Source organism: Lepidochelys olivacea (assembly GCF_965140295.1).
Source record: "Lepidochelys olivacea isolate rLepOli2 genome assembly, chromosome: 2".
Taxonomy (NCBI): domain Eukaryota; kingdom Metazoa; phylum Chordata; order Testudines; family Cheloniidae; genus Lepidochelys; species Lepidochelys olivacea.
This window is the reverse complement of record NC_140412.1, coordinates 4,086,169-4,109,694: the sequence shown is the minus strand read 5'-3', so window position 1 is coordinate 4,109,694 and position 23,526 is coordinate 4,086,169. Positions and strand designations below refer to the sequence as shown.

The window sequence follows — 23,526 nt, the reverse complement described above, 5'->3', positions numbered from 1 at the left end:
AGGTTTCAGAGTAACAGCTGTGTTAGTCTGTATTCGCAAAAAGAAAAGGAGTACTTGTGGCACCTTAGAGACTAACCAATTTATTAAGCTTTCCTGAACTACAGCTCACTTCATCAGATGCATGCTGATGATGCTCATTAAAAAAATGTGTTAATTAAATTTATGACTGAACTCCTTGTGGGAGGAGAACTGTATGTCTCCTGTTCTGTTTTACCCGCATTCTGTCGTATTATTTCATGTGCTAGCAGTCTCGGATGATGACCCAGCACATTTGTTTTAAGAACATTTTAACTGCAGATCTGACAAAATGCAAAGAAGGTACCAATGTGAGATTTCTAAAGATAGCTAGAGCATGTAACCCAAGGTTTAAGACTCTCAAGTACCTTCCAAAATCCAAGAGGGACGAGGTGTGGAACATGCTTTCAGAAGTCTTAGAACCTGAACAACCGAAAAAGAAAATCAATCTTCTGCTGGTGGTGTTGGGAACACTGGGGCATGGCCACTAGGTAACTCGAGGGGATGGAAGACCACGAGTGTCGATGAAGCCCCCTCGCACTAGGCCCCTGTGTCCTTGCCCCTCCCCCTCCTGCCTGGAGGCACTCGCAGCAGCTCTGCGTGCTAGGCCCAAGTGTCCTTGGCCCCCCCCCCCCCCCCCGCCTGGAGGCACACACAGCAGTTATGCTGAGAATCTGCAACAGTATGTTGCAGAGTCAGACTGCCTGAAACTAAGCAAGGCCAAACAGGGGAGATATGGAAGAACAATGCTGAATAAAGCAGCTTTATGTATAGTTTAACAAATGATACAGAGAATCAGGGAACTAGCTGGGAACTGGATTGGCTGGCTATATGGATACTTGGAGCAGCTTGCTATTGGATAAGTATGCTGAAAAAAAGGATGTATAAAAGCCTGTGTAATTTCCTGCTCTGTTGTGCAGGATTTGAGATTTTATTCTCCCTGTACCTTTTTGCAGCTGCAAATAAACTTTTCTGCTTCTCCACCCCGTTGTGATTATTGGGTGTAGCACACCGGGTAACGAACCACTCAAGCTGTTGTTCAGCCTCTCGGCACTGGGTGCCGGCAACAGTGGCATGTGACTCAGAGGATGAAAATGAACATGAGTTGGTCCACACTGCTTTGGATCGTTATCGAGCAGAACCAGTCATCGACATCTGGAATGGTGGTTGAAGTATGAAGGGACATATGACTCTCTAGCGCATCTGGCACGTAAATATCTTGCAACACCAGCTACAACAATGCCATGCGAATGCCTGTTCTCATTTTCAGGTGAGATTGTAAATAAGAAGCAGGCAGCATTATTTCTGAAAATGTAAACAAACTTGATCGTCTGAGCGATTGGCTGAACAAAAAGTAGGACTGAGTGGACTTGTAGACTTTAAAGTTTTACATTGTTTTATTTTTGAATGCAGGTTTTTTTACATAATTCTACATTTGTAAGTTCAACTTTCATGATAAAGATTGCACTACAGTACTCATATGAAGTGAATTGAAAAATACTTTCTTTTGTTTTTATCAGTGCAAATATTTAATCAAAAAATAAAAAGTGAGCACTATACACTTTGTATTCTGTGTTGTAATTGAAATCAATATATTTGAAAATGTAGAAAACACCCAAAAATATTTAAATAAATGATATCCTATTATTAACAGTGCAACTAATCGTGATTAATTTTTTTAATCGCTTGACAGTCCTACTAACTATTTCACTACTGATAGCTGGACATTTCTGCTAAAATTGTTATGCTCACCTCCGTCCCAAGACATCGCTCTCATTTTGGGGAAAGTCATTCAGTCGTATGAGAGGTTTGAGGAAGAGGAGTACTTACCTATTTCACGTTTCACAGTGTGTTTGTACTGATCAATAATTGGACTTCAAACTTTACATAGTCCTCACTGAGGAACAGTCAGAGTTTGGAAAATATTCTAAGATCATGAAGTGGTTACAAGAAGGTTTGCGATTGCAGTTAAGCAATTATTTAAATGACATGAAAGCCTGTTGCAAACATTTTGTATTATACTGCGCCACAGGTTGTATTCTCTATATTTATAGCGTGGGTACATTTAACAGTTCTGGAACTGTGCAGCTCTACCGAGCTGGAGTAAGTTTGCTCCAACAGTCTTTTTTCCTCTCAAAACAAGGAAATTAAAACTTGCATGGAGGCAACATTAAGGTTGCAAATATAAATACTAAAGCCACAAAAAGAGTTGTGGGCTAAGAAAAGTTACATCTGCAACCTGGGTATCTAGTTAGGTGATTAAACAGTGCTGTGCAATTGAACAAGTTAACGATCACTTCCTGTTTCACATTTGCAAAGTTGCTGGATTAACAGTTTTGTATTTAATGTTAAATTGATATATTTTTAAAAGGGGAAATGTGCCTCCTCAATGTAGGAGTCTGGGAAAATAAGAAACTGGAGTGCAGCAGGTAGGCCTGGAAAAGCCCCTCTGCTGGCCCATGGTTCTGTCAGGTGGTCATTCTGCAGGGTTACAAAGATCAGGAACAGAAAAACTGATGGACAGGCCCTAAAAACAGGGACATTCCAGGTTTTCAGGGACGCATGGTCAAGTACATTTATTACTTTGTGCTATCAAGTGGTTTTCCCTCTTACTTTTGATTAAAAGATTGCATTGGATTTCCTCTTGGCAAAAGCAATGTAATGGATTCTATTAAGGATGGGAATTCAAATGCAAAGAGTTAGATGTTTAAAGATTAAGGTTCCCACAGCATCACTGACTTGGTCACTTGACCACGTTATCTACAACAACATTTACAGATGTGGATATCTTTTATACGGGAACCTTAGTTTTCAGTTCCTGATTTCAACGGAGTTAAAATTGAAATTAAGAGTGCTAAGAGCAGCACAGCAGCCTGCCTAGTAAAATCCCACAAGGCAGAAATCTCAGCCTGCCTAGAAAAGCCTCAAGTAGGCATGTAAAAAATCCATGGGAGTTCTCACTAGTTATGAAGTGAGGACTGTAGAATCTAGCCCTGTAGCTTTACCATAGGCCTCAACCATCTGGCCATTTCCAGATGATATTTGTAGTAGAATATACTTTTGTAATTAAGAGTTTAAAATGATAAACCTAGCACCAAGACGTCCCTCTATTACAAAATGCAGGGACACTGCAGCACTTTCTTTCTAGCCTCAAGCAGCTGCAGAATCGAAACACAATGGAAACAGAAGGCAAATGCACACATGGCAGAATACACAGAAACTTAGATCTTCCTTTCTGTGACAAAGTTCCTCCTCTGCCTTGGCGGGTCCTGCGCTTATTGGTGGATTTTCTCACCTCAGAGGTTCACGGCAGCCCTCAGTTTGGCCACTTTTGTGGCTCAAATCTGTCGTTCACTCAGTCAGCCTCATCACTGGCCAGCATGGGGAAAGGAAGAAGAACAATCCCCGCAGTCTCTGCTGATCCACCTAGTGGATCGGGGAACAGGCCAGAGACCTTCCCCTCTGATGGAACCCACAGTCCAGTTCAACTCCTCCGGTATCAAGTAGGGAGTTGGGGGGATGAAGGGACCCCGGGCCCACCCTCTACTCTGAGTTCCAGCCCAGGGCCCTGTGTGTTGCAGCTGTCTACAGTGGCTCCTGTAACAGCAACGTGACAGCTACAACTCCCTGGGCTACTTCCCCATGGCCTCCTCCCAACACCTTCTTTATTCTCACCACAGGACCTCCCTCCTGATGTCTGATAATGCTTGGACTTCTCAGTCTTCCAGCAGTACACCTTCTCACTCTCATCTTCTTGCGCCTTTTGCTCCCAGCTCCTCACACGCACCACAAACTGAAGTAAGCTCTTTTTTAAACCCAGGTGCCCTGATTAGCCTGCCTTAATTGATTCTAGCAGCTTCTTGATTGGCTGCAGGTGTTCTAATCAGCCTGTCTGCCTTAATTGTTTCCAGAAAGTTCCTGATTGTTCTGGAACCTTCCCTGTTACCTTACCCAGGGAAAAGGGACATACTTAACCTGGGGCTAATATATCTGCCTTCTATCACTCTCCTGTAGCCATCTGGCCCGACCTGTCCCATTTCCAAAACAGCACTATGGATCTCACAACAAATGACCCACTCAGTATTACTCTGAGAAGTACGTACATAATACAGGAATCTACCCTGCCTGTCTTCAATGTAACATAAAACTGCCCGCTTATGAATAGTTATCACTAGACTAACCTGAGTACAGGAAGAGTGAAAAGTTGTGATAAAGGGGAATTAGATGGGGAAGGCCTAGACAGCAGTTACGCTATATGCATTTTGCTGCCAGATATTATTCTGAGATACCTAATAATTCATTAAAAATTGAGGGGGGATGAATTATGGGAAGGGATTGGAAGGTGTCTAAAATTTTGTCTCTGTAAACATATTTCAAATCAGATAAAGGAGCACCAACTAGTGGAAAAGAAAGGAAATTGGGATAGTTTAAAATCCAGAACTGTAGATTCATTTTATATGAGCCCAGCCCAACCCAGAGTGAAGAAATTTTGATCACAGTAGTGCAGGGAGCTGACCCAACCCCCACAGCTGTAAACAGAACACCTACACTTTTTTTGGGGGGTGGGGGGGTGATCCACTTCCCCAATGGATCACTATCTAATCAATCAACAGCATGTTAGGTCTTATCAGCAGGTTTGTGCTACAGTTGTCATTGAACTCAATGTGCACGCTTTTTCCTATAGTTTCCAAGAAGGCAGACCCAACCCCATTTAGGGGTAAACCCTCATGCACATTAACACCCAGGTGGTCTTCCTAATTTAATATTATGTCAGAGAAGATGCTAGTGGACTGAGCTCTGGAAGGTTTGGTCATGTTCTTGGCCTGCAAGAACAGAGTCCAGCTTACACACACGAGAGCAGCTGTATAGGGTTGCCTACAACACTCAACACTATTACTTGGATACCTTAAACATTTCTAAATACATCCTCATCCTACCTCAAAAAAGGGTGTTAAGTAACCCCATTTTAAAGATGGGGAATGCAGGTACAGAGAGGTTAAGTGACTTGCCTAAGCCTGTAGGACAGCAGGGAACAGAACCCAGAACTTTTAAGTCCCAGTCCAATGCCTTAGTGGTCCTGATCTCATTCGGCCCTCTAGACACCACTGTAATACAAATAATAAAGCCCCTTCCATTGTCTCTTTGGGAAATAAGGTTTGCAAAACAGTAGGGTGTATTTGAAGACACTAGCAGTCTCTGGTCTCCCGGGCCCATGTGAATACTGGGAATACATGTATACAATCACCCACATTGGCACAACAAGTGCATCAAAGACTCCATTAGTCTCTGGACTTCCAATATACTTTAATGTCACATCACAAAATAAATAAAAAATCCTTCGATTTCACACACAGTATTGATGACTCAATGCATTCCAGCTGTAAAGCTGTTCTTTGTGTACAAATTAAAGGTACATAATAAGAAAATATTAGTATCAAACAGATGGGCTGAAATGAGTGATTATAAAAGCACACATGTCCATGCAAAGCAGAATGAAAGGTATGTGCAAATAAATGTTTCTGGCATCTTTTTTTTTTTTAATCTCTTTTTGGGAGATGCAAACCACTACCTCAGATCCTCAAATCCATCCACTGCACCGTATTTATACATTTCTAGATAATGACTGTCAAACTGCAGTATTGCTATTTGCAACAGAGCCATGAAACGCAACTAGGAAAGAGCTAGAAAAATGAAATTCTTCCATCTTTCCATCTCTAGTCAGAGCCAGAGAACAGTTCTCTCCATCTTCACATTATCAAGCTGAAGTTCCCATACTTTTGACTCTCTTTACCACCACCCAAACCCCGGATACTAAGCACAAAAACCAACAGGCCTCCTAAATCATTCCACAAATTTAGTGTAAAACAGTTTGTTTTGTGAGGTCTGAGAACAAAATCCATGTATCAGGCTATAAAGCAATGTAACACATTTATGCTATTCTGTACAACTACACCTCTACCCCGATATAACGCGGTCCTCGGGAGACCAAAAAATCTCACCGCATTATAGCTGAGACCACGTTATATTGAACTTGCTTTGCCCCCCACTGTTCCTTGTTCTCTGACCACCCCCTCCAGAGACCCCTGCATCCCTCATCACCCCCAGGACCCCACCCCCTACCCAACCCCCATGTTCCTGTCCCCTGACTGCTCTGACCCCTGTCCACCCCCCAGCCCCACCGCCTAACAGGTGCTCACTGGCAGCAGCGGGAAGCGGAGCAACGCGGCCCCAGCCTGCTCCACTCCGCCACCTCCCAGCCGCGGCGCTCCGCTTCCCGCCGCCGGGGAAAGGACGCCCCCCGCAGTCACCTATGGCGGGAAGCAGAGCAACATGGCCCCAGCACGCTCCGCTTCCCTTGCCCCAGCCCCAGCCGTGTTGCTGGGTTGGTGGGGGGCGGTGTTGGGGAAAGGTCCTGCACTCACCCGCAGCAGAAAGCAGAGCACTGCGGCTGAGAGGTGGCAGAGTGGAGTGGGCTGGAGCAGGGCTGCTCCGCTTCCTGCCGCCAGTGAGTGCGGGGAGGTTGGGGAAAGGACGCCCGCCGTACTCACCTGCGGCAGGAAGCAGAGCATTGCAGCTGGGAGGTGGCCGAGTGGAGCGGGTTGGGGCCGGGCTGTTCCACTTCCCGCCGCCGGTGAGTGCGGGGAGGTTGGGGAAAGGATGCCCCCCGTACTCACCTGCAGCAGGAAAAGGAGCAACACAGCCCGGCACCCTTAACACGCTTCTCAGAGCAGCATGTCAGAGCTTTATCGCATTGTATGCGAACCCACGTTATATCAGGATAGAGGTTTACTTTTGGTGCTTGTATTGTTACGGTCCATAATTTATAATGATCCTTTAGAAACGGAAAGCTAGGGAATTTGGTATTTCAGACCTGTCTCTCTTCCTGGATGTCTAAGAAGCGGAAGCCAACCGCTCATACTTCCTAGCTGTGCACCAGCACAGATGATTTATTATGTTGCATTACAGATGCACACGGTGCTTTACAAGAAAAATTAAGATTGCAGTGTCTGCCACAAAGAGCTAACAAAGCCAATATCAGGCAAGACCAACAAGAGATGATGAACAAGGAGGGACGGAGAGGTCATTAATACCATGCATGCGCTTGGGTAAGCAGTGCACATATCTCAAGGGTTACACAATGGTTGTGGGTGTGCTATGTTATTATGAAGCCACCTTAACAGCTACCTAGGTAAGGCTGCAATGAGTTTTCCCACTTTAGGCAGTTTTAACTGCAAATTCAAGCATGTATTTCATACTCTTTAGAGCCTCCACTGCACAATTCTCAGATTTAAAATCCATCCCTTTGGGAATCCTCCCAGAGATTAACTGCATTTGATAGCACTTTCTGCCTACTCACTTTTGTTGAAACGACGGGGAGTCTGGTGGCACCTTTAGGCTGGCAGATTTATTTGGGTGTGGGCTTTCGTGGTCGAAAACCCACTACTTCAGATGCATGGAGTGTAAGGTCCCTAGAATCTTTCACTCTCAAAAACCTCAAACATGTTGAAATTTCAACACAGGACTTGAGACTACAGGAAACCCCAGCATATGAGAAAGTCAATATACAAACAAATTATTTGGCTTCTAAGCCACAGAGACTACAACATTATCTTCACAAAAGACTTTTGTTCTGATGCTGCCTTGGCTTCCCTAGCCCTCTTGCCCTGACTCCCCCACCTCTGAGACTACAGTGCTTGGCTGTCCCAACCCTAAATTCCTCTACGCTCTCCCATCTAAGCCTCAATTAGATAAAATAGACTTCTGTAACAGGACTCCCATTGCAGCACAAGTGAAGATCATCAGGCCGAGGCTGCCCTCTGGGAAACAAGGGGACATTCACCAAACGGAGAACCTGCCTTCAGAACAGAGCTGCAAGCTCCATTTGTGAGGCAGCTTTGGATTCAAGATTCCCCCTTCTCTCCCCTCCCCGCCCACTCTCACCAGGCCCTTGTTCTTATTACAAGCTGGGGGCATGGAGGAAAAGAGAGAAAAAAGGATTTACAATCAACATTGAGCCTGATCTCCATTAGGAAGCACTTTCAAAGTCCATTCCACTTTCTATTACTATCTGAAAAGCTTGTCTTTGATTGTTGGCTGAACTCTCCATAGTCCAGGATGTTTAGACCTTAAATCTAAGATGGAAGACTTGAATAAAGATTTATAGTGAAAACCCAAGCAGATTGTGGAAGATTATAAATTTGCAGGTTATTTCAATGCAGATTTCCCAGCTTGCCCATGCCGTTAGCAACTGCAGCATCACAAGAAAAGCAGTCAGCAGCAGCACATCAATCAACGATCCAACGATTTACTCCCAGCACTGCCCTCCTGAGTAGGTTTTTAAAACATCAGTTGTTTCCCCTCTTCACTTCCAAAACCTATGACCTGTTTTCAGGACCAATTTAGAAAGCAAATCTAATCCTTTTCTCTTGTTTCTTCTCCCAGTCTGCCTGCTGTTCTTGCATCAAATTCCAAGTGACCAATTCTGCGTTGAGCAGCTTTACTCCTGCAAGTGATCTCAGTTATTCTAACACAGAACTATACAGCTGAACTTGACACAACAAAAACTGCAGGCCCAATGAGAGGACCCAGGGAAAAGCAGTTCCATTCATTCCTGTTTATCTACCCAAGATATCTGGGTCACTACTCATCTTATAACAGGCATATTTTGAAGTCCAAGTCAATAGCTAGGTTCCTTCCTCAGGAGGCATTACTGGGCCATCAGTACATAGGACCAGACACCTAATAGTTCTAGTTTTGCACTTGTTATGCATCTTCCATCTGAGGATCTCAATGTTTTACAAATATTGATTTGGCCTCACAACCTTCCTGTGAGTAGTTGACACGATTACCTCCATTTTACAGATGAGAAAACAGGAGGGATATCTTGGATTAGTATCCTGGTCACTATCCTTCCTCCCCCCAATAAGTCAGCACAACACCTCTTAATACAGGAGCTAAATTCCTTTCTGAACCATCACAGTGATTAAAACAGCCAGCTTTGTGACAAACTGATTATGGATCAGTAGCAATAAAAGCTCCAGCAAGGGATATGACCAAGCTACTGTAGTAGTGTTCAGAGTTAAAACTAGTAGCCAAGCCGAGTACCCTAGAAACAGTAGATGGAAGATGCCATTTCTTTGCACATACCCTAACTGAAAGCCAACAGGAAAGCGAAGGTGGTAGTTCAGTGTACCCCGGTATACAAACATGCCCCTGCTGACAGATACGTGCTGTCCCTGTGCTGCTCAGCAGGGGTATTTTAACTATGGTTAAATTGGTTGTGTGTTAGTTAAGATTGTTGGAACCAACTCAAACATTCCACTGGGAGAAAAAGTAAGAAATGCATAGCTCCTGAAGACACCACTGAATTTTAGCCCCAGTGCAATTGGCCTTTAATTTTAAAGTCATTGTGCTAAGGTAAGCAGTTACACAGCATGCATTTCTGGTAATATCGGGTGTTCTTGATAAAATGGAGCTAGTCCGGTGGTACACAGCACTGCACACCTTGTCAGTCTCCTCTAACTTAAAATAAGCCGCCCCACAATCTATGGAATCAGTCATAGTGGAGGAGATCTGTGAGATGCGCCATAGCTAAAAATGGACTGCAGGTAGCCAGCTGGTGAGAGAGCTTGGGTACTCACTCCGGCCAGCGATTTCTGGATATTCTCCCTGGCTCTGGCAATGTCGCGTAGGATCGTGCTGGCTCCGTTCTCCTGCAAACAGCGCAGAAAGAACCAAGATGTTTTGTAAAATGAGACATGAGAAATTGCTGTGGGCAGCTAAGAGGGAGAAGACTGGATTTTTTAGCAATGATTGAGTGAGTATTGGAGGCAGGTTTTCAAGAAGCATCAGTTGGAGACACGGAGTACAATGACTGCAGCTTAGTATTGGTCATGTCATGCTATGCCTCCAGAACAGTGTCCAGTTGCAGAGTTTTGAGACCTCAATGTTTTGCTTCTCCCCACTCTGGTACGCTGACAGGCTGGCATAGCTATCGCTCAGGCAGGTTATCAGGATCACATTAGAGCGCCCCTGGAGCTCTGGTTAGGCAGCTAATTTCCTTAAAAGATTGTGTGTGAATTTCATGCTGGTGTGAAGCGGCAGAGTCCTGCAGACTGAAACCTTCTAGCACTGCCACAGCCTGGGCTACACCCACTCTTTGAATAGCTTTTCCACATTTGGGTGCCACATCCCCAAACTGGAGGGTCCACCTCCTGGGGCGAGAGTTCAGTTTCCAGGGTCCAAGTATTCCTTGGCTCTCTGAGACTACCAACAAGAGCACCAATTATAGCGGAGATTTCTGTGACACAGACTCCTGTCCGCTGGAAACTGGACTGAGCACCAAAACTCATTTCACATTGGGCACCAGTCAGCCCCAAATAATCCCACACTAGCATGGCACTTCCCAATTTGATGCAAATTAAAAAAAGTTTACTGAAGACTTCCTTACTAGGAAGGGAGTGTTGTAATAAACAGCTCCAAGAGTTTCAGTCAGTTGAGTTTCAGGCCACTTCTGGCAGGTAAAATTTCCTTCTTCACTGAAAGTTCTTTGTGTGTCATGTGATATTCTAATTATTCCCCTTTCTACTACACAGAGCACAGTTGTGCTTTAGAATCTGCTTTAATGTTTTACTTAAAACTTCCAATTTTTTAGACCTACTGTAGGAACATCTGCCCTTCAAATAAATGTTGTACAGAGCTTTGTGCTACCGCTATGGTAGCATAGCCAGCAGAAATTCAGCAGAACATGCCTAGAAGCTACTAAAGCATTGACCTTTGTTTAAAAGCTTGGCCCTGCCACTCACAAAACAGCCATTTAAGTTTTCAAGCCGCTTTCTATGAAATTAAATGCATATGCAGTTAACCGTCCTTTACATTTTAGGAAGGGAGCATCACTGCTCCCGACAATCTTACTCCAGTTGTGGGGGTGCAGATGCCTCAGGAACGGAAGTGTGAGCCATCCTGAGTACTTTATGCTGGAACTGGAGTTTGCTTTCCCTTCTCTTCCCCCAGCATAGCCACCACTGCTCTGGTGCAGACAAGTAATATTTGCAGCATTCCCGCCTGTTAACTTTACAGCAAAGCCAGAAAGGGAATGTGGGTCACAATCTCTCTGGAGTGTTAGCACCACTCTATTCCCATCAGGCACTCGGTCTCCAGGATGTGCCTGGCAAAAAAGCAGCTTGGACACTCCTGAACACTGGCTCCCTGGGAAAACAGGGAATTGCTAGATATTGTAATAGCTCAGGTAGGTCAGTCCCGAGCATAACTTCCCACCCTCCCCTATTACCTCAACATTTGTTCTCAGAGCTTGTGAATGGGATAGAAAATTACTCACAGATAGGTCACAGACCCTATTTGTGGCCCTGCTGCAGGTAGGGCGCAAGTAACCCGAAGGATTAAGAAAAGACCAAGTAAGCTATAACCCAGTGTTCCCCGCATTCACACAGCTGAACCTCATCTTGTACACGGGCAAATCAGCTTCAGATACACCCTATATTTTGAACACTGTGGTTCTCAAACTATAGCCTGTGGAACACTGGAGGGGTTTGAAGCAATTCTTTGTGGTCCCCACAATGAAACATTTTGAAAACCAAACAGGGAATTTGGTGACAGGACCTGATAGTCCAAGAGAGGATCTCTTACAAATTGGTCTCCAGAATAGGAGAATTACTACCAGACCTTAACTACATACAGGTGAGAAGGGTCATTCTTTCACCTGCTATCAGTACTGGGAGCTCCTTAGACTGTAGGACACGGCAAAAACCACTTCCTTACTACTTGAGGATATGTATTACCTGTTGGCACGAAGGACTGGCAACTGGCCCATTCATCTGTTCATAGTATCTCTTCTCAGCATCGTCATACTTGAATTTATCAAACCAGATCTTCTCATGCATAAGGAATTCAGCTGCCATTTTTCTGCAAATAAGAAGAGACATTATGAGCACCTAGGAACATTTAAGATTAATTGCTTGTATCAGGTTCATCAGCAATAGCACTTATTCCCCCCCACCCTACAGGACTACATTGTAGCTTTCTGCCCTTTATCTTTCTTCCTCTCTGGTGAAAAGCTTCAAGTAAATGGGATCCTATTAAGAAAGCAGGGCATTCTAATCATCCACCCACCTGCCTGCCTGATCTGACCTGTATTTAGCAACACAGCATGAAGTGGGAGCTGTAAATGTTGGACAGTCTGCACCTTCCCCTCTGTAAATGCTAACTCCACCAGGATATATAGATCAAAATGTCAAGACACCTAAAAATCCACACAGGTCAATTAATACAATAGCTTTAAAAACTGGACAGAATCGCAAAACTTTTGGCTCATGTACGGAGACTTTTTTTTTTTTTTTAAATATGCCTAGCCAGCCTTAGTAACTAAAAGTACTAAGTTCCTTAACATAGCTTGTAACACAACACAGAGTGGAGGACAGTGTTTTAGCCACATTACATCTATGTTAAGAAGCAGTGTTCAAACAGGAGCAAGTTGAGCACATGGTTCTAGCCCTGCCCACACCTGTATCAGAACTGTTCTGCTCCAACCAGGCTATCTTTACTCCTGGGGGAATTCTGTGCCACTGCGCAATGCAGAATTTTGCAGAAATTAACAGTGTGCGTGCAGAATTTCCTTTACCCCACAGAAATGGGCTGGATTGTTGCCAGTCACCACTAGGGGCCACTGGACTCAGCAGAGCCCAGCTTGCACATAGAAGACACTGCTGGGTGGAGAAGGAGCTAGAGGATTCCTGGAAGCCTCAGTTCCCAGCATGCCCTGAGGGAAGGAGAGGGTGGCACGCAGGAAACTCTGTGCAAGCCTGGTACCAAGCATCAGGATGTTTCTCCCTTTGGATCCCCAGGTTTGTTTGGTTTTTTATTTTTTTTTTGGGGGGGGGTTGGGTGTCTGGGCAAAGGGGGGCCCCCGCAACTGGGCTCTGGGAGGGGTGCGGGTGTATTGGATGGGCGGGGGGCTCTGCAGCTGGGCTCTGGGGGGGGGGGAGGAGGGAGCTGTGGGTGTCTGCCCCCCACGGCCATGTTCTGGGTGTGGAGGGGAAGGGGGCACAGAAACAGGAAGTGGGGTGTCATAGCGATTTCTTTAACGCTTTTCTCCTGGGGGAATTTTTGTGTGTCCATATTGTTATAAATATGCTTGCTGACATATTTTGAAATAAACTACCAAAATAATTGAAACTGGCATGATTATGTACAGAGTTATTTTGACAATTTTAAAATATTGTGTGCATAATTTTTTGGCACAGAATGCCCCCAGGAGTAGATTATTTTACATGGTTAATGCTAGCGCAGTTCGGACCCTCTAGATGGGCAATGTATCACTGAGTGTGCGGCAGAACCAGATTACCCAGTCTTCCTAGATAACTCCTGAATAGTACATGGCATGACAAACAAACAAAACAGAGATACTAAAATAGTGTCTCCTTTCAAGTCAAGAACCACAGAAGATGGCATATAGAGGGGTCGAAGTTGGACCTGCAGGGCTGTATTTTCAGAAGACCCTGTAGTCATTTAGAAATTAAACTGTTACACTATTGGGGAGATATCCTTCCCATTGTGCATTGTGTTAGTCAGAAATCATGAGATTCCACTCCATGTGTGGGATAAGGGGGATGTTCTAAAATGCATAGGGGTTCTAAAATGGCTACGAAAGTAGGTCAACCTATTACTTTGTAAGTGGTAACAATGAATTCAGAGGCAAAGGGGTTAACTTAACATGAGTATGCAGTTAAATAGCTTCCAAAGACTATTTAACTTCATGCTGTATTGGGGGATAGGGCTATTACAAGAACCTAACATGGAGGACATACAGTTATTTCAAAGCAAGGGCACAGTACAGGAGCTCAGGACAAAAGGTCAGTTTGAGGGGTAAGAGGAGACAAGAAAGGAGCATCTCAGTGAAGTAACAGCAATGACAAAGCCCTGTTATGAGACGCGTAAGCAGGAACATAGCAACTAAGGAATATCAGCTTATGTAAAGGGCATTTAAACATCTTTTAGGAAAAGTTTACACCACTCAAATGCCCTAAGACAAGGACCATAACTTCATGAACCAGCCTAGACCTTTGCAAGCCCTACAAATCCTCCAAAACACACCTCCAGATCGCAACACTGGTTGACCAAGTAATGCTTTGTACTGTACAGTTGTAAAAACATCTCAGTACCAACACCGACCCATTCAGAAAAGCAGAGAAGGATCAAGAGAGACTGCTACAAAACCCTCTCCAAATTCTGTAACCCCTTCCCAATGTTCACATCATTCCTGCAAGTGACTGCCAGAAATGCTGTCCATATACACAAGGCTACATGCAGCCAGTTTACCACACACAATCCTAATTATGCACAGGACATATCCACCACACACTGTACATGTTGTACTGACACAATCTTCATTTCATGGGGAGTGTGTGTGGTACAGATTCTCCTTCCTCCATCTGGCCACAGAGAATGCAATTCAAACTCAAGGGATTACAAGTGTCTCCTCAAAGGGAGGAGAAAGACAGACCTATTCTCTGTGAATTTATTGAGGTTAATCTAATTCCCACTGCTGGGCTACAAAGCAGCACTTAAGTACTGGCCTTTAAACAAACCCACAGAAGAGCTACAGCTCAGAAGGTAATGTGGCCTCTGAACGGTAAAAAAGTTTTGGGTTCAGCAAGTAGAATGCAATTATGTAAAATGAAAATACAAGCTGCATTGTTTCATGTACAGTGGAACAAAAATGCTGTTCTATACTCACCCAAGACAGGCAGCTTTCAAATATTTCCAGCCTTGAAACAAAATTAGACTGTTCTAATTAGACTAATCACAGGGCCAATAACTATGGATATTTTCTGCATTTTAAAAATTCATCTCCCTTCCCAGCTCCAATGTTTGTTCATTGGATTTGTTATAATCTAGTTCACCTGCCCTTACACGCCCAGATTAAACACCCACTTTTAGACAAAATGGTTTATCAGATTAGTAAAACTAGCTTCCCTCAATTGTTCAGAGGAGGCACCTGCGGTCTCCAAATTGAAACTTTGAGCCTCTTTTACAGTCAAATGGCACCTTTCATCCCAAAGGATCCCAAAGCTCCTCTACAAACTGAATACACACAGTGCCACAAAAAAGCATCCACTTCTCAGGGGAAGCCAGTGGAAAACCTACATACAGCAAATTCTAGGGAAATGTTGGTCAAAGCCACTGGAACGAATTCCTTCTCTTGTGAAGGATGCAACGGGATCTTTAATACTCATGCACTGCAAACACGATATCCATCCTAAAGATCTAATCCACACAAAAAAGGCTACTGCTAAACCTGCCTAAAACTCAGTTTATGAACCTCAGAATGATGAGGGGCTAAGTCACCTGTGCCACCCCCAAAGCAATGCTCAAGACGATAGGGTCATCCCCTCCACCTTTCTGCCGGTAAAGCACTTTGGGATTAAAGGCTCTGTGCAAGAAATGGGTGGCCTGAGCACAGGACTGGGAGTCAGAACTCCCAAGTCAAGAGTTCTAACCCCTTCTTTGACTTCAGTTCTCTGTGATCTTGAGCAAATTATCTAACTTGCCTGGCTCCAGCTATAAAATGACAACAACTTAACTTCCGATGTCCCGGGGTGTTTGAGAATTAATTACAACTCATCGTAACAGTGAACTACCTTAAAAAAGAGGGCCCTCCAATAACCCTGGTGGTAAAGCGAAGCCTGATTAAGGTTAAACAGGACCTTCGGCTCAATGATTGGAGGTTACGTCTATAGTGCCAGTGTTGTGTTTGGCACTAAAGACCCACAGGGAGTTTGCCTTCTACATACGCAAATTATTTCAGCTCAATCCTGAAACATCAATTTTTCGAGTTTGAGTGTTACCCCAGAATAAGCTTTTCCTACTTAGTTTCTGATGCGGGAACGCTTGCAGCACGAGAAGCAGGTCGAGACTGTTTTGCTAGCGTGAGTTCTGGAACCCTTGCATTATCTTGTCTGCTCGACATTTTCAGGGCCTCAGATGCATAGTATCGTGATTCAGCACTGTCGTATGTGGGTTTACTAAGCCACAAAGGCTCATTGTCCTTGTGCAGGAAATACCAGGTAGGTGGAGGGTGCTCGGCATCTTTAGAAAGGGAAGGGTTGGTGGTGAACTCCACATGTCGGGAATTCATTCGTTTCCCGGGACTGTGGCCCTTCTTGTCCTTTCGGCTGCTCTTCGAGGCTTCTGGGCGGCTGCGCTCTTGTGGCTTCACCTTCCCTGGGGGCTGCCCATCAGTCATGTTCTCGTAGAAACATTTCTCAGCATCATCATAAATAGGTTTCTCCAGCCACACCTCCGAGATCAATGCCTGCAAGCTCAATATCTGAGGCTTGCCATTTATTGTCTGGTGTGCAGGACTGGGCAAACTGGTAATGAAAGACGCACCAGAATGAACCACATCATCTGTTGACAGGTGTGGTGTAGCAGGGGTTGCAGGAGTAGGTAGAGCTGTTATATACCCTTCATCTGGAGTTCGTTGATCAACATCACCATAGTCACTGTTCCATTGTACCGATGGAAGATCGAGGAAGTGTGGATGAACAAAAGATTGAGACCTTTCAACAAACACCTTCTCTGCATCATCGAAGTTGAACTTGTTGACCCAGACATTCTGGATGACATGGTGACAAGCAATCAGACTTGCATGGGTGCAGTGCAAGACTGCTAGGTTCTTCCTTGGCTTATGAACACCTGGGACAGCTTCTTCTGACCAGGACACTAATGCTGGCTGCTCAGCAACCAGTTCAGTCTCAGGGGCCTTCTGGGTCAGGTCATCTGCAAGTTTCTTTCTGAACATGTTTTCAGCGTGATCGAAGAAAGGTTTGTCAAACCACACGCGATCAGCTAATAAACCAGTCAGGACGAAATCTACCTTGGAGACCAAACTCTTGGTTTTTGGAGAGCGCTTCCTTTTCTTTTGCTTCTTTCCATTTCTCACTCTTTTCACGTCTTTCAAGTCGCCCTCGACAGGATCATCGGGGCTGTTCATTGCCTCCATCTCTTGGCACTTTTCAGAGGCTGAGGCTGCCAACGTGGCTTCTCTTTCATAATGGAGCCTCTCTGCTTCATCATAAAGGTGCTTGTCCAACCAGACCTTTTCTAGTGAATACGGGAGCTTCCTTGTCCTCATCTTCCAAATAGTGGCAGCATTAAAAGATAAGCACAGTAATGTAGTTGCAACATAACTAAAGAAGCCAATGGCATACATTAGATTTTAGCCATATCTTAAGCATTGCAAAGATTATATAAAAACCCACCACTCAATCATGATTAATATATTAAGAAATGGTGCTTTGGGCGTTTAATTCAATTTCTATTTAATTGTTTACACATTTCAGTGAGAAGGCATTAAATTGTCCACATGTTTAATGCAAGTTCAAAATTGATCTATTTCTCTGTAAAGCACCTTTTTAATTAAGTTATCTGCTTCCACGTTCACATTTCCTCTGGTCATACCTGTATTAAGTCCTCAAAAACTAAAGCCACAGGACTCTACATGTAGTTCACATTTTACACTGTAAGGTACAGCTGTCAGTAGTGTAGGCCAAACTTGAATCCCTTTCAAAGTTTTATGGTATAGTGGAGGGATTTTCCAAATCATCGTCTGTTAAACACCAACAATGTGCTAACTAGATATCCTTAAACCGGTATTTTTGGAAAACTTGTTTAAAAAAAAAATTCCCTACTCACGAAAATCTTTTGTAGCCACTGCCAATATAGGACATGCTGTATTGTACTTCACTGCTATAAAACCAGCAGAGAGAGCAAAGGAAACTATTCCCAGAGCTGCACAAAGTTAGCTGAGATAAGGGATGCTTACGCATTTTTTCATAAAATACGCTCTTGAAAATGAATTTGGCTTCGTTTAACTGAAGTAATGTGCACCCATTATTAGGTTGGAGTAAGGTTATGTGTTAGTAATGGGCTCCTGGCTTTCTTGGAAACCATGAATATCTCAAATATATTTTGAGCCAACAAACTTTGACACTCATTGGATTTCAGTTAAAAACCAATTCCTGCCAAATGGAAAGGACAATAGATTTTAAGAGGGTATCTCAGGGTTCATATATATTAACCTTCATTATATGTGACAAGCTTATTTTAAATACAGCAGTTTTAGAAAGATCTACCTATAATTTTAAGCTAGACTTTGTTAAATGCTATCGTTTCACATTTAAATCAACTGAAATATGCCATACAAAGGAAGTGGAACAAATGTTGCATTTGTTTGGAGTGAGAGTCTTGTGCTTTAAATATTGTTTATAATCCACTATGAAGTCAAATTTAGCTTCCAGTATATCAAAATTATCAAACATGACATTGGAGATATTTTCTCCTAACTGCAAGATTTACAGCAGTGCTCAGAAATCCAGGTAATGGTTAGCTACCAAGTTTCAAGATAGTAAAAGAGTAAGTGCACAAATCCGATTTAAAACTAAGTAGCTGCAGTTTTTTGCTTACCTGCGCGTCTCAGTTTCAAGATTCTATGTCACTCTGCAATAGGTGATCAAATCAGAATCATTTAAAACTGAACATTTTCCAACATTCCATTGGTACAGATGGCGATACCAACAGTTGGGAAAAAAAATCAGAAATTTGTATCTCAGGACTTGGCAGACAAGTAAAGGGGAAAGTATTTTCAAATATAAGTGCCTTTGCCATTTTAAACTTACACTTATTATTTTGGGAATTTTTACATTAAGATATTTTTTAAAAATCTATAATCTAAATACAGTATTAAAATCACAATTTCTAAGGGGAACCCTTTTTTTTTTGCTTACAAATAAAAACTGATACTTTTCATCAGCTACAGAAGACACCGAACAACTCTTGTCCAACTGAAACAAACAATATATTTCTCTTGATTAAAATATTGAAACTGGAAACTCTGCTTTACCCTATGGACATTAATAAAACACTTCTTATTACAGTAAGCCACCAGTTTCCAAGATAGAGAGAATTAATCCTACTTATTACTTTCAAAGTCAAAGCGCCCCATTGAGTGCGTGTCAATGTGGGGATAAAGCAGCAACTCTATGATCTGGCCCTCAGGATAAGCCATGCTGTCACAGCTTCCTTGGCATTGTGACCAAGCAGGCAATGATGACATCAGATTATAGGTTAAAGTCAGAACACATGCTAGTTGCATAAAAATGACTAAAATGTTAATCAGGTGCACAAAGTACTCTAGAATGTAAAGATGACCACATTTCACTCTTTCATTGTAAAAGCATGGTAGCCCCACACTTATTTTAGTGTCAGATTTCTGACTTAGAAATATTGTACATGTTAACCTTTGTACTCAGAGAAAAAGGGAGCAGTCTCTACCCCACAAGACAAATGTTGACTAGCAATACCTACTACAAGAAATCTTTTAAAGGGAATGGAGTGTTTGGCCATTTACACTGAGGAACTGTTTCGCACAGGAGCTTCCTTCCAGTGTATCCACAGAAAAATAGCATCCTCCACAGAGGAAGAAATAACCTGAATTTGGGTTATTGAGCAGTAGGTGGAGAAGGAAAAGGGATGATGATACTGAAAAGGATTAGGACTGAAGAAGGAATAGGATTAGGACTTTTCACAGCCAGTGATTACTTAAAACACGTTTCAGAGTAGCAGCCGTGTTAGTCTGTAATCGCAAAAAGAAAAGGAGGACTTGTGGCACCTTAGAAACTAACAAATTTATTTGAGCATAAGCTTTTGTGAGCTAGAGCTCACTTCATCGTGTTATTCAAAATTAAACTACAATGTTGCAAGGGTTGTATAATTTTATTATACTGTTCACCTAGTTTTGATCATCTTAAGTGTACAAAATGTGAAAGTGCAGGGAAAGTGCATGCTTACTCAGATCAGCATGCGCCTAAGATGGATAGGACAGTTATGTCTATAAACCTGAACTTTTAACGTATTGACTGCAATAGCTCAATAAGGACACTGAAGTGGGAACTTCGGGTATCACGATTTGTACGAGGTGTTTTAGATTAACAGAAGGGGGTTGCTCATTGGATTGGGTTTTCTTAAATCATACCAAGAACAAAATATAGGCTGGAAGTGAACAGATAAAGCCTTCCATTTAAAAAGTCACATGTGATTGTATCCGGTAAATCCGTGGCAGGAAAGTGCTTGCTCTGCATCTAAAGGTCACCTTCTGGTTACAATTCTCAACTACTTCAGAGAAGAGGGGAGATAGTCTTCGCTCTTAATATTCTGCTATTACATGTTTAACATTTAGTCTGCATTACTATAATTGAGGTCTGACATTAGGGGGGGGAGGGATAGCTCAGTGGTTTGAGCATTGGCCTGCTAAACCCAGGGTTATGAGTTCAATCCTTGAGGGGGCCATTTAGAGATCTGGGGCAAAAATTGGGGATTGGTCAGGGGGTTGGACTAGATGACCTCCTGAGGTCCCTTCCAACCCTGATATTCTATGATTCTATAAGAAAGCAACTACATAGCAGATAAAATGGGAGATTACTTAAATCCAGTTTAACATAATTAGTGACAGTTTCTTGCAACACCTCAAATGACCTCTCTGATTAATCAATGAATAGCAGTCATTGTGATGTGCATATATGGGGGTACCTGTGCATTATGTATTTAATAAGGGTACTTAGAACTGTATTACTATTACAGGATGTGTGTTCTCATGTAAAACCAGATGAGAGATCTTTCTCTCCAAAGAAGTGAAACCAAAATGAACTGTTGTACTGGTGAATGGTAAATTCCTATAAGCACATTGTCATTTCTATTATTATTAGAAGACAGAAAACTTAAATTGACAGTGACCTGTTTATAACTGAGGTGAACAAAATCCTAGCACCAGTACATGCAAATCCAGTGATTTTATTGGAAAAAAAAAAGAAAGCAGAAGTGACAAGATATTGACCTGTAAGTACTTACTTTTTTTTAGTTCCTATGACAGCATTAAGAAATAAAGTTAGGAAAAGTGAGATGCAGAACTAGTGAGAGCACAGTTAAACAAGTCATATAGCAGGTAGGATACTACTTGTAGAAAATATTTTAACTTTCAAAAGAAATTATTAACAATACCATTTACTGAGAAGTTGTGGCTGTTTAATACTAATGAGTCTAGAACTAACTAAATAGAACTATGTACATATACATCTAAAACCCAACTGTATGTGTTTTTAAATAGTCAACACTAAAAATACAATTAGATTATGTACACACTGGAGTTGTTACCTCAGTGTATAGGGATCAGCCTTTGGTAAACTGCAAATGTTTGTTGAGTATTCAGAATAGCCTTTAGAGATGTTAACTAGCTAGAGTTAACTGGCAATTAACTCAAGGATTTAAAAAAAAAAAAAAAAAAAAAGACAAGCCTGTAGCAGAAATTTATTAAAAGATTATACAAACAATTTCTGGAAGAAGTCTAGTCCCCCTAAGAATTCAACAGGTCTCCTTTTTAGTCAAGAGTGGTTTTGAGACAGAAAAGATACATATTTCGATGTCTGTTAAACATGACGTTTTAGAAGTTAATTCCTTCAAACACCCAGCCTGCGGGCCACGTACAGCCTGCGGGCCACGTACAGCCTGCTTAAGATATTTATCAGCCCCTCGGGCACGATCAACTTACCAGAAATAAAGCTTATAAAATTTATTCTTAACATATAAAATGCTAGTGCAAAGAAAATCTTCCAAATGGGAACTGCATGCAGCCAATTAAGAGTCTACAAACATCCTGAAACAATTCTGAGATACAGTCAGTTCCCTTTTATCTCAACAGAGTGTTAATTCTTAAACCCAATTATGGTTACGGCTACACTAGAGAGCTTACCACCACTGTAAGCTCTCTAACCGCTCTAAGCCTACGGAAGAGAAATCTCCCATCAGCATAGCGCTGTCCACACCGGTGCTTATGTCGGTGTAACTTATGTCTCTCAGGGGGGTGGTTTATTCACAGCCCTAGGCGATCTAAAATATGCCAATTATGCTGTAGTATAGACATAGCTTATGACCTTTTAAAAGTAAGATTTTTATATAATGTAAGTGTACAACTGCCAATGTAAATTGCACAGTTATACACATAGGACAGTTTCAAATGCAATTACCCGATTTAACAAAAATATCACATCTACGTTAGGGGAAGTATTTTAACCAGTTAAAACCCTAGTGTAGACAAAACCATTATTGCTTTAGTGTGTGTTAGCTTCTGGAGGCAACTCGGAAGAGCACTGGTAGGTGCTTTGTAACAACTCTGCCCAGAGCTATTCATTTCACTTTCATGAGCACTAAGCTTTACAACTAAAAAATAATCTTACTGTGCTTAATGAATAATCTCTGCAACAGTTTCTATTCCTGAGTACGTCAATAGTAAAAATCAGAGAAGTGAAGAACCCTGCTCTATACTTAAATGCAAAGTACAATCATCTTATAAGTCTTTATCGTGCTCCCTAAATTGAATATGGTTATTCATTTCTTATGCATTTCATTCATCATAACTATTCTAGGAACTACTAGTATTACGTACAAAATGTTTCTATGATTATAAAAATATATTATAAAAATACGTGCGCAGACTAGACAAGAAAAGTGCAACAATGTGTGTTCTTGCTGCACAGGTTGGATACTGGCCTTTGTATTATCCATGCCACTGAAACATAACAGGCAGCAACTTAAATGGCGGCACAAAGTGTACCAGCTATTTTGTGAGGCTTAAATCAAAAAGGCAATTGTATTATTTGTGTTGATTAGTACATAATTATCAACCTCCCTCACCCAATGTAAAGTTACACAGGACAATGCAGTGAAAACTTCCCATAAGCAACATTAACAACCATCTAAAAGCCCTCTAAGTTTCAACAATTTCTAATTGAAAATGCCTAGTTGGTCAGCTTCATTTTCAGTTTCTGCTTACCACTACTTCTTCGCTCTTACAAACTAAAATATGGCTGTCACACTGGATTTCCAATGATACAGGGGAATGCGTAGTTAAAAATGTGATGAAAACATTTATATCAATGTTTCATAAAACCCAAAATAAGATTTGGGCTTAAGCATTTTAAGTGTATTATTCCTTTAAGTTTTTTTTTTTCTTTTTAATTAAGGGAACACTTTTTCCACAGCAGCTGTTGTTTCTGGAGGGAAACGTCAGCTGCTTTTCAAAATCCACAATCTTAAACAGTGTAAGATTACCAATGAGTTCACTGTAACTCCCTACAGTAGAGCCCATTGATAATGAAATAGAAGGCAAATACCAAATAGCTTCATTGCCACGTAATATGAAAATGGTCATTCTGATTCTTTACAAAATGCAACTTTATGATGAGGTGGTTCCCACTGCATGGGTTCTGTAATATTTTTTTGCAGCTCTCCACATCTACAGGTCATCATTCTGGATGTAAATCTGTTTATACCATTTGGCATTACTGATCTAGACAAATCCAACAGGGATTATTTATAGAGTACTCACGCACTATCTCACATGTCACATCCATCCCCCAACAGAATCAACTGAAAGCTAATCCC

The 23,526-nt window shown here is 42.3% G+C and overlaps 1 protein-coding gene across 3 annotated transcripts in view; it reads right to left on the bottom strand.

The window, feature by feature from the left end:
* Window positions 1–21,247, bottom strand: part of EEF1D (eukaryotic translation elongation factor 1 delta) — a gene marked incomplete at its 5' end in the record, with an annotated part of 33,224 nt that extends 11,977 nt beyond the window's left edge. Inside the window, 4 exons of one of the 3 annotated variants that reach the window (XM_084621415.1) lie at window positions 9,657–9,728; window positions 11,814–11,937; window positions 15,900–17,167; window positions 21,241–21,247. In XM_084621415.1, the coding sequence (XP_084477541.1) occupies window positions 9,657–9,728; window positions 11,814–11,937; window positions 15,900–17,167 (1,464 nt within the window). Of the gene's footprint in view, window positions 1–9,656; window positions 9,729–11,813; window positions 11,938–15,899; window positions 17,168–21,240 lie in introns of those variants that run through there. The other 2 variants (XM_084621416.1, XM_084621417.1) reach the window with 2 other exon arrangements.
* Window positions 21,248–23,526: the final 2,279 nt, after the last annotated feature.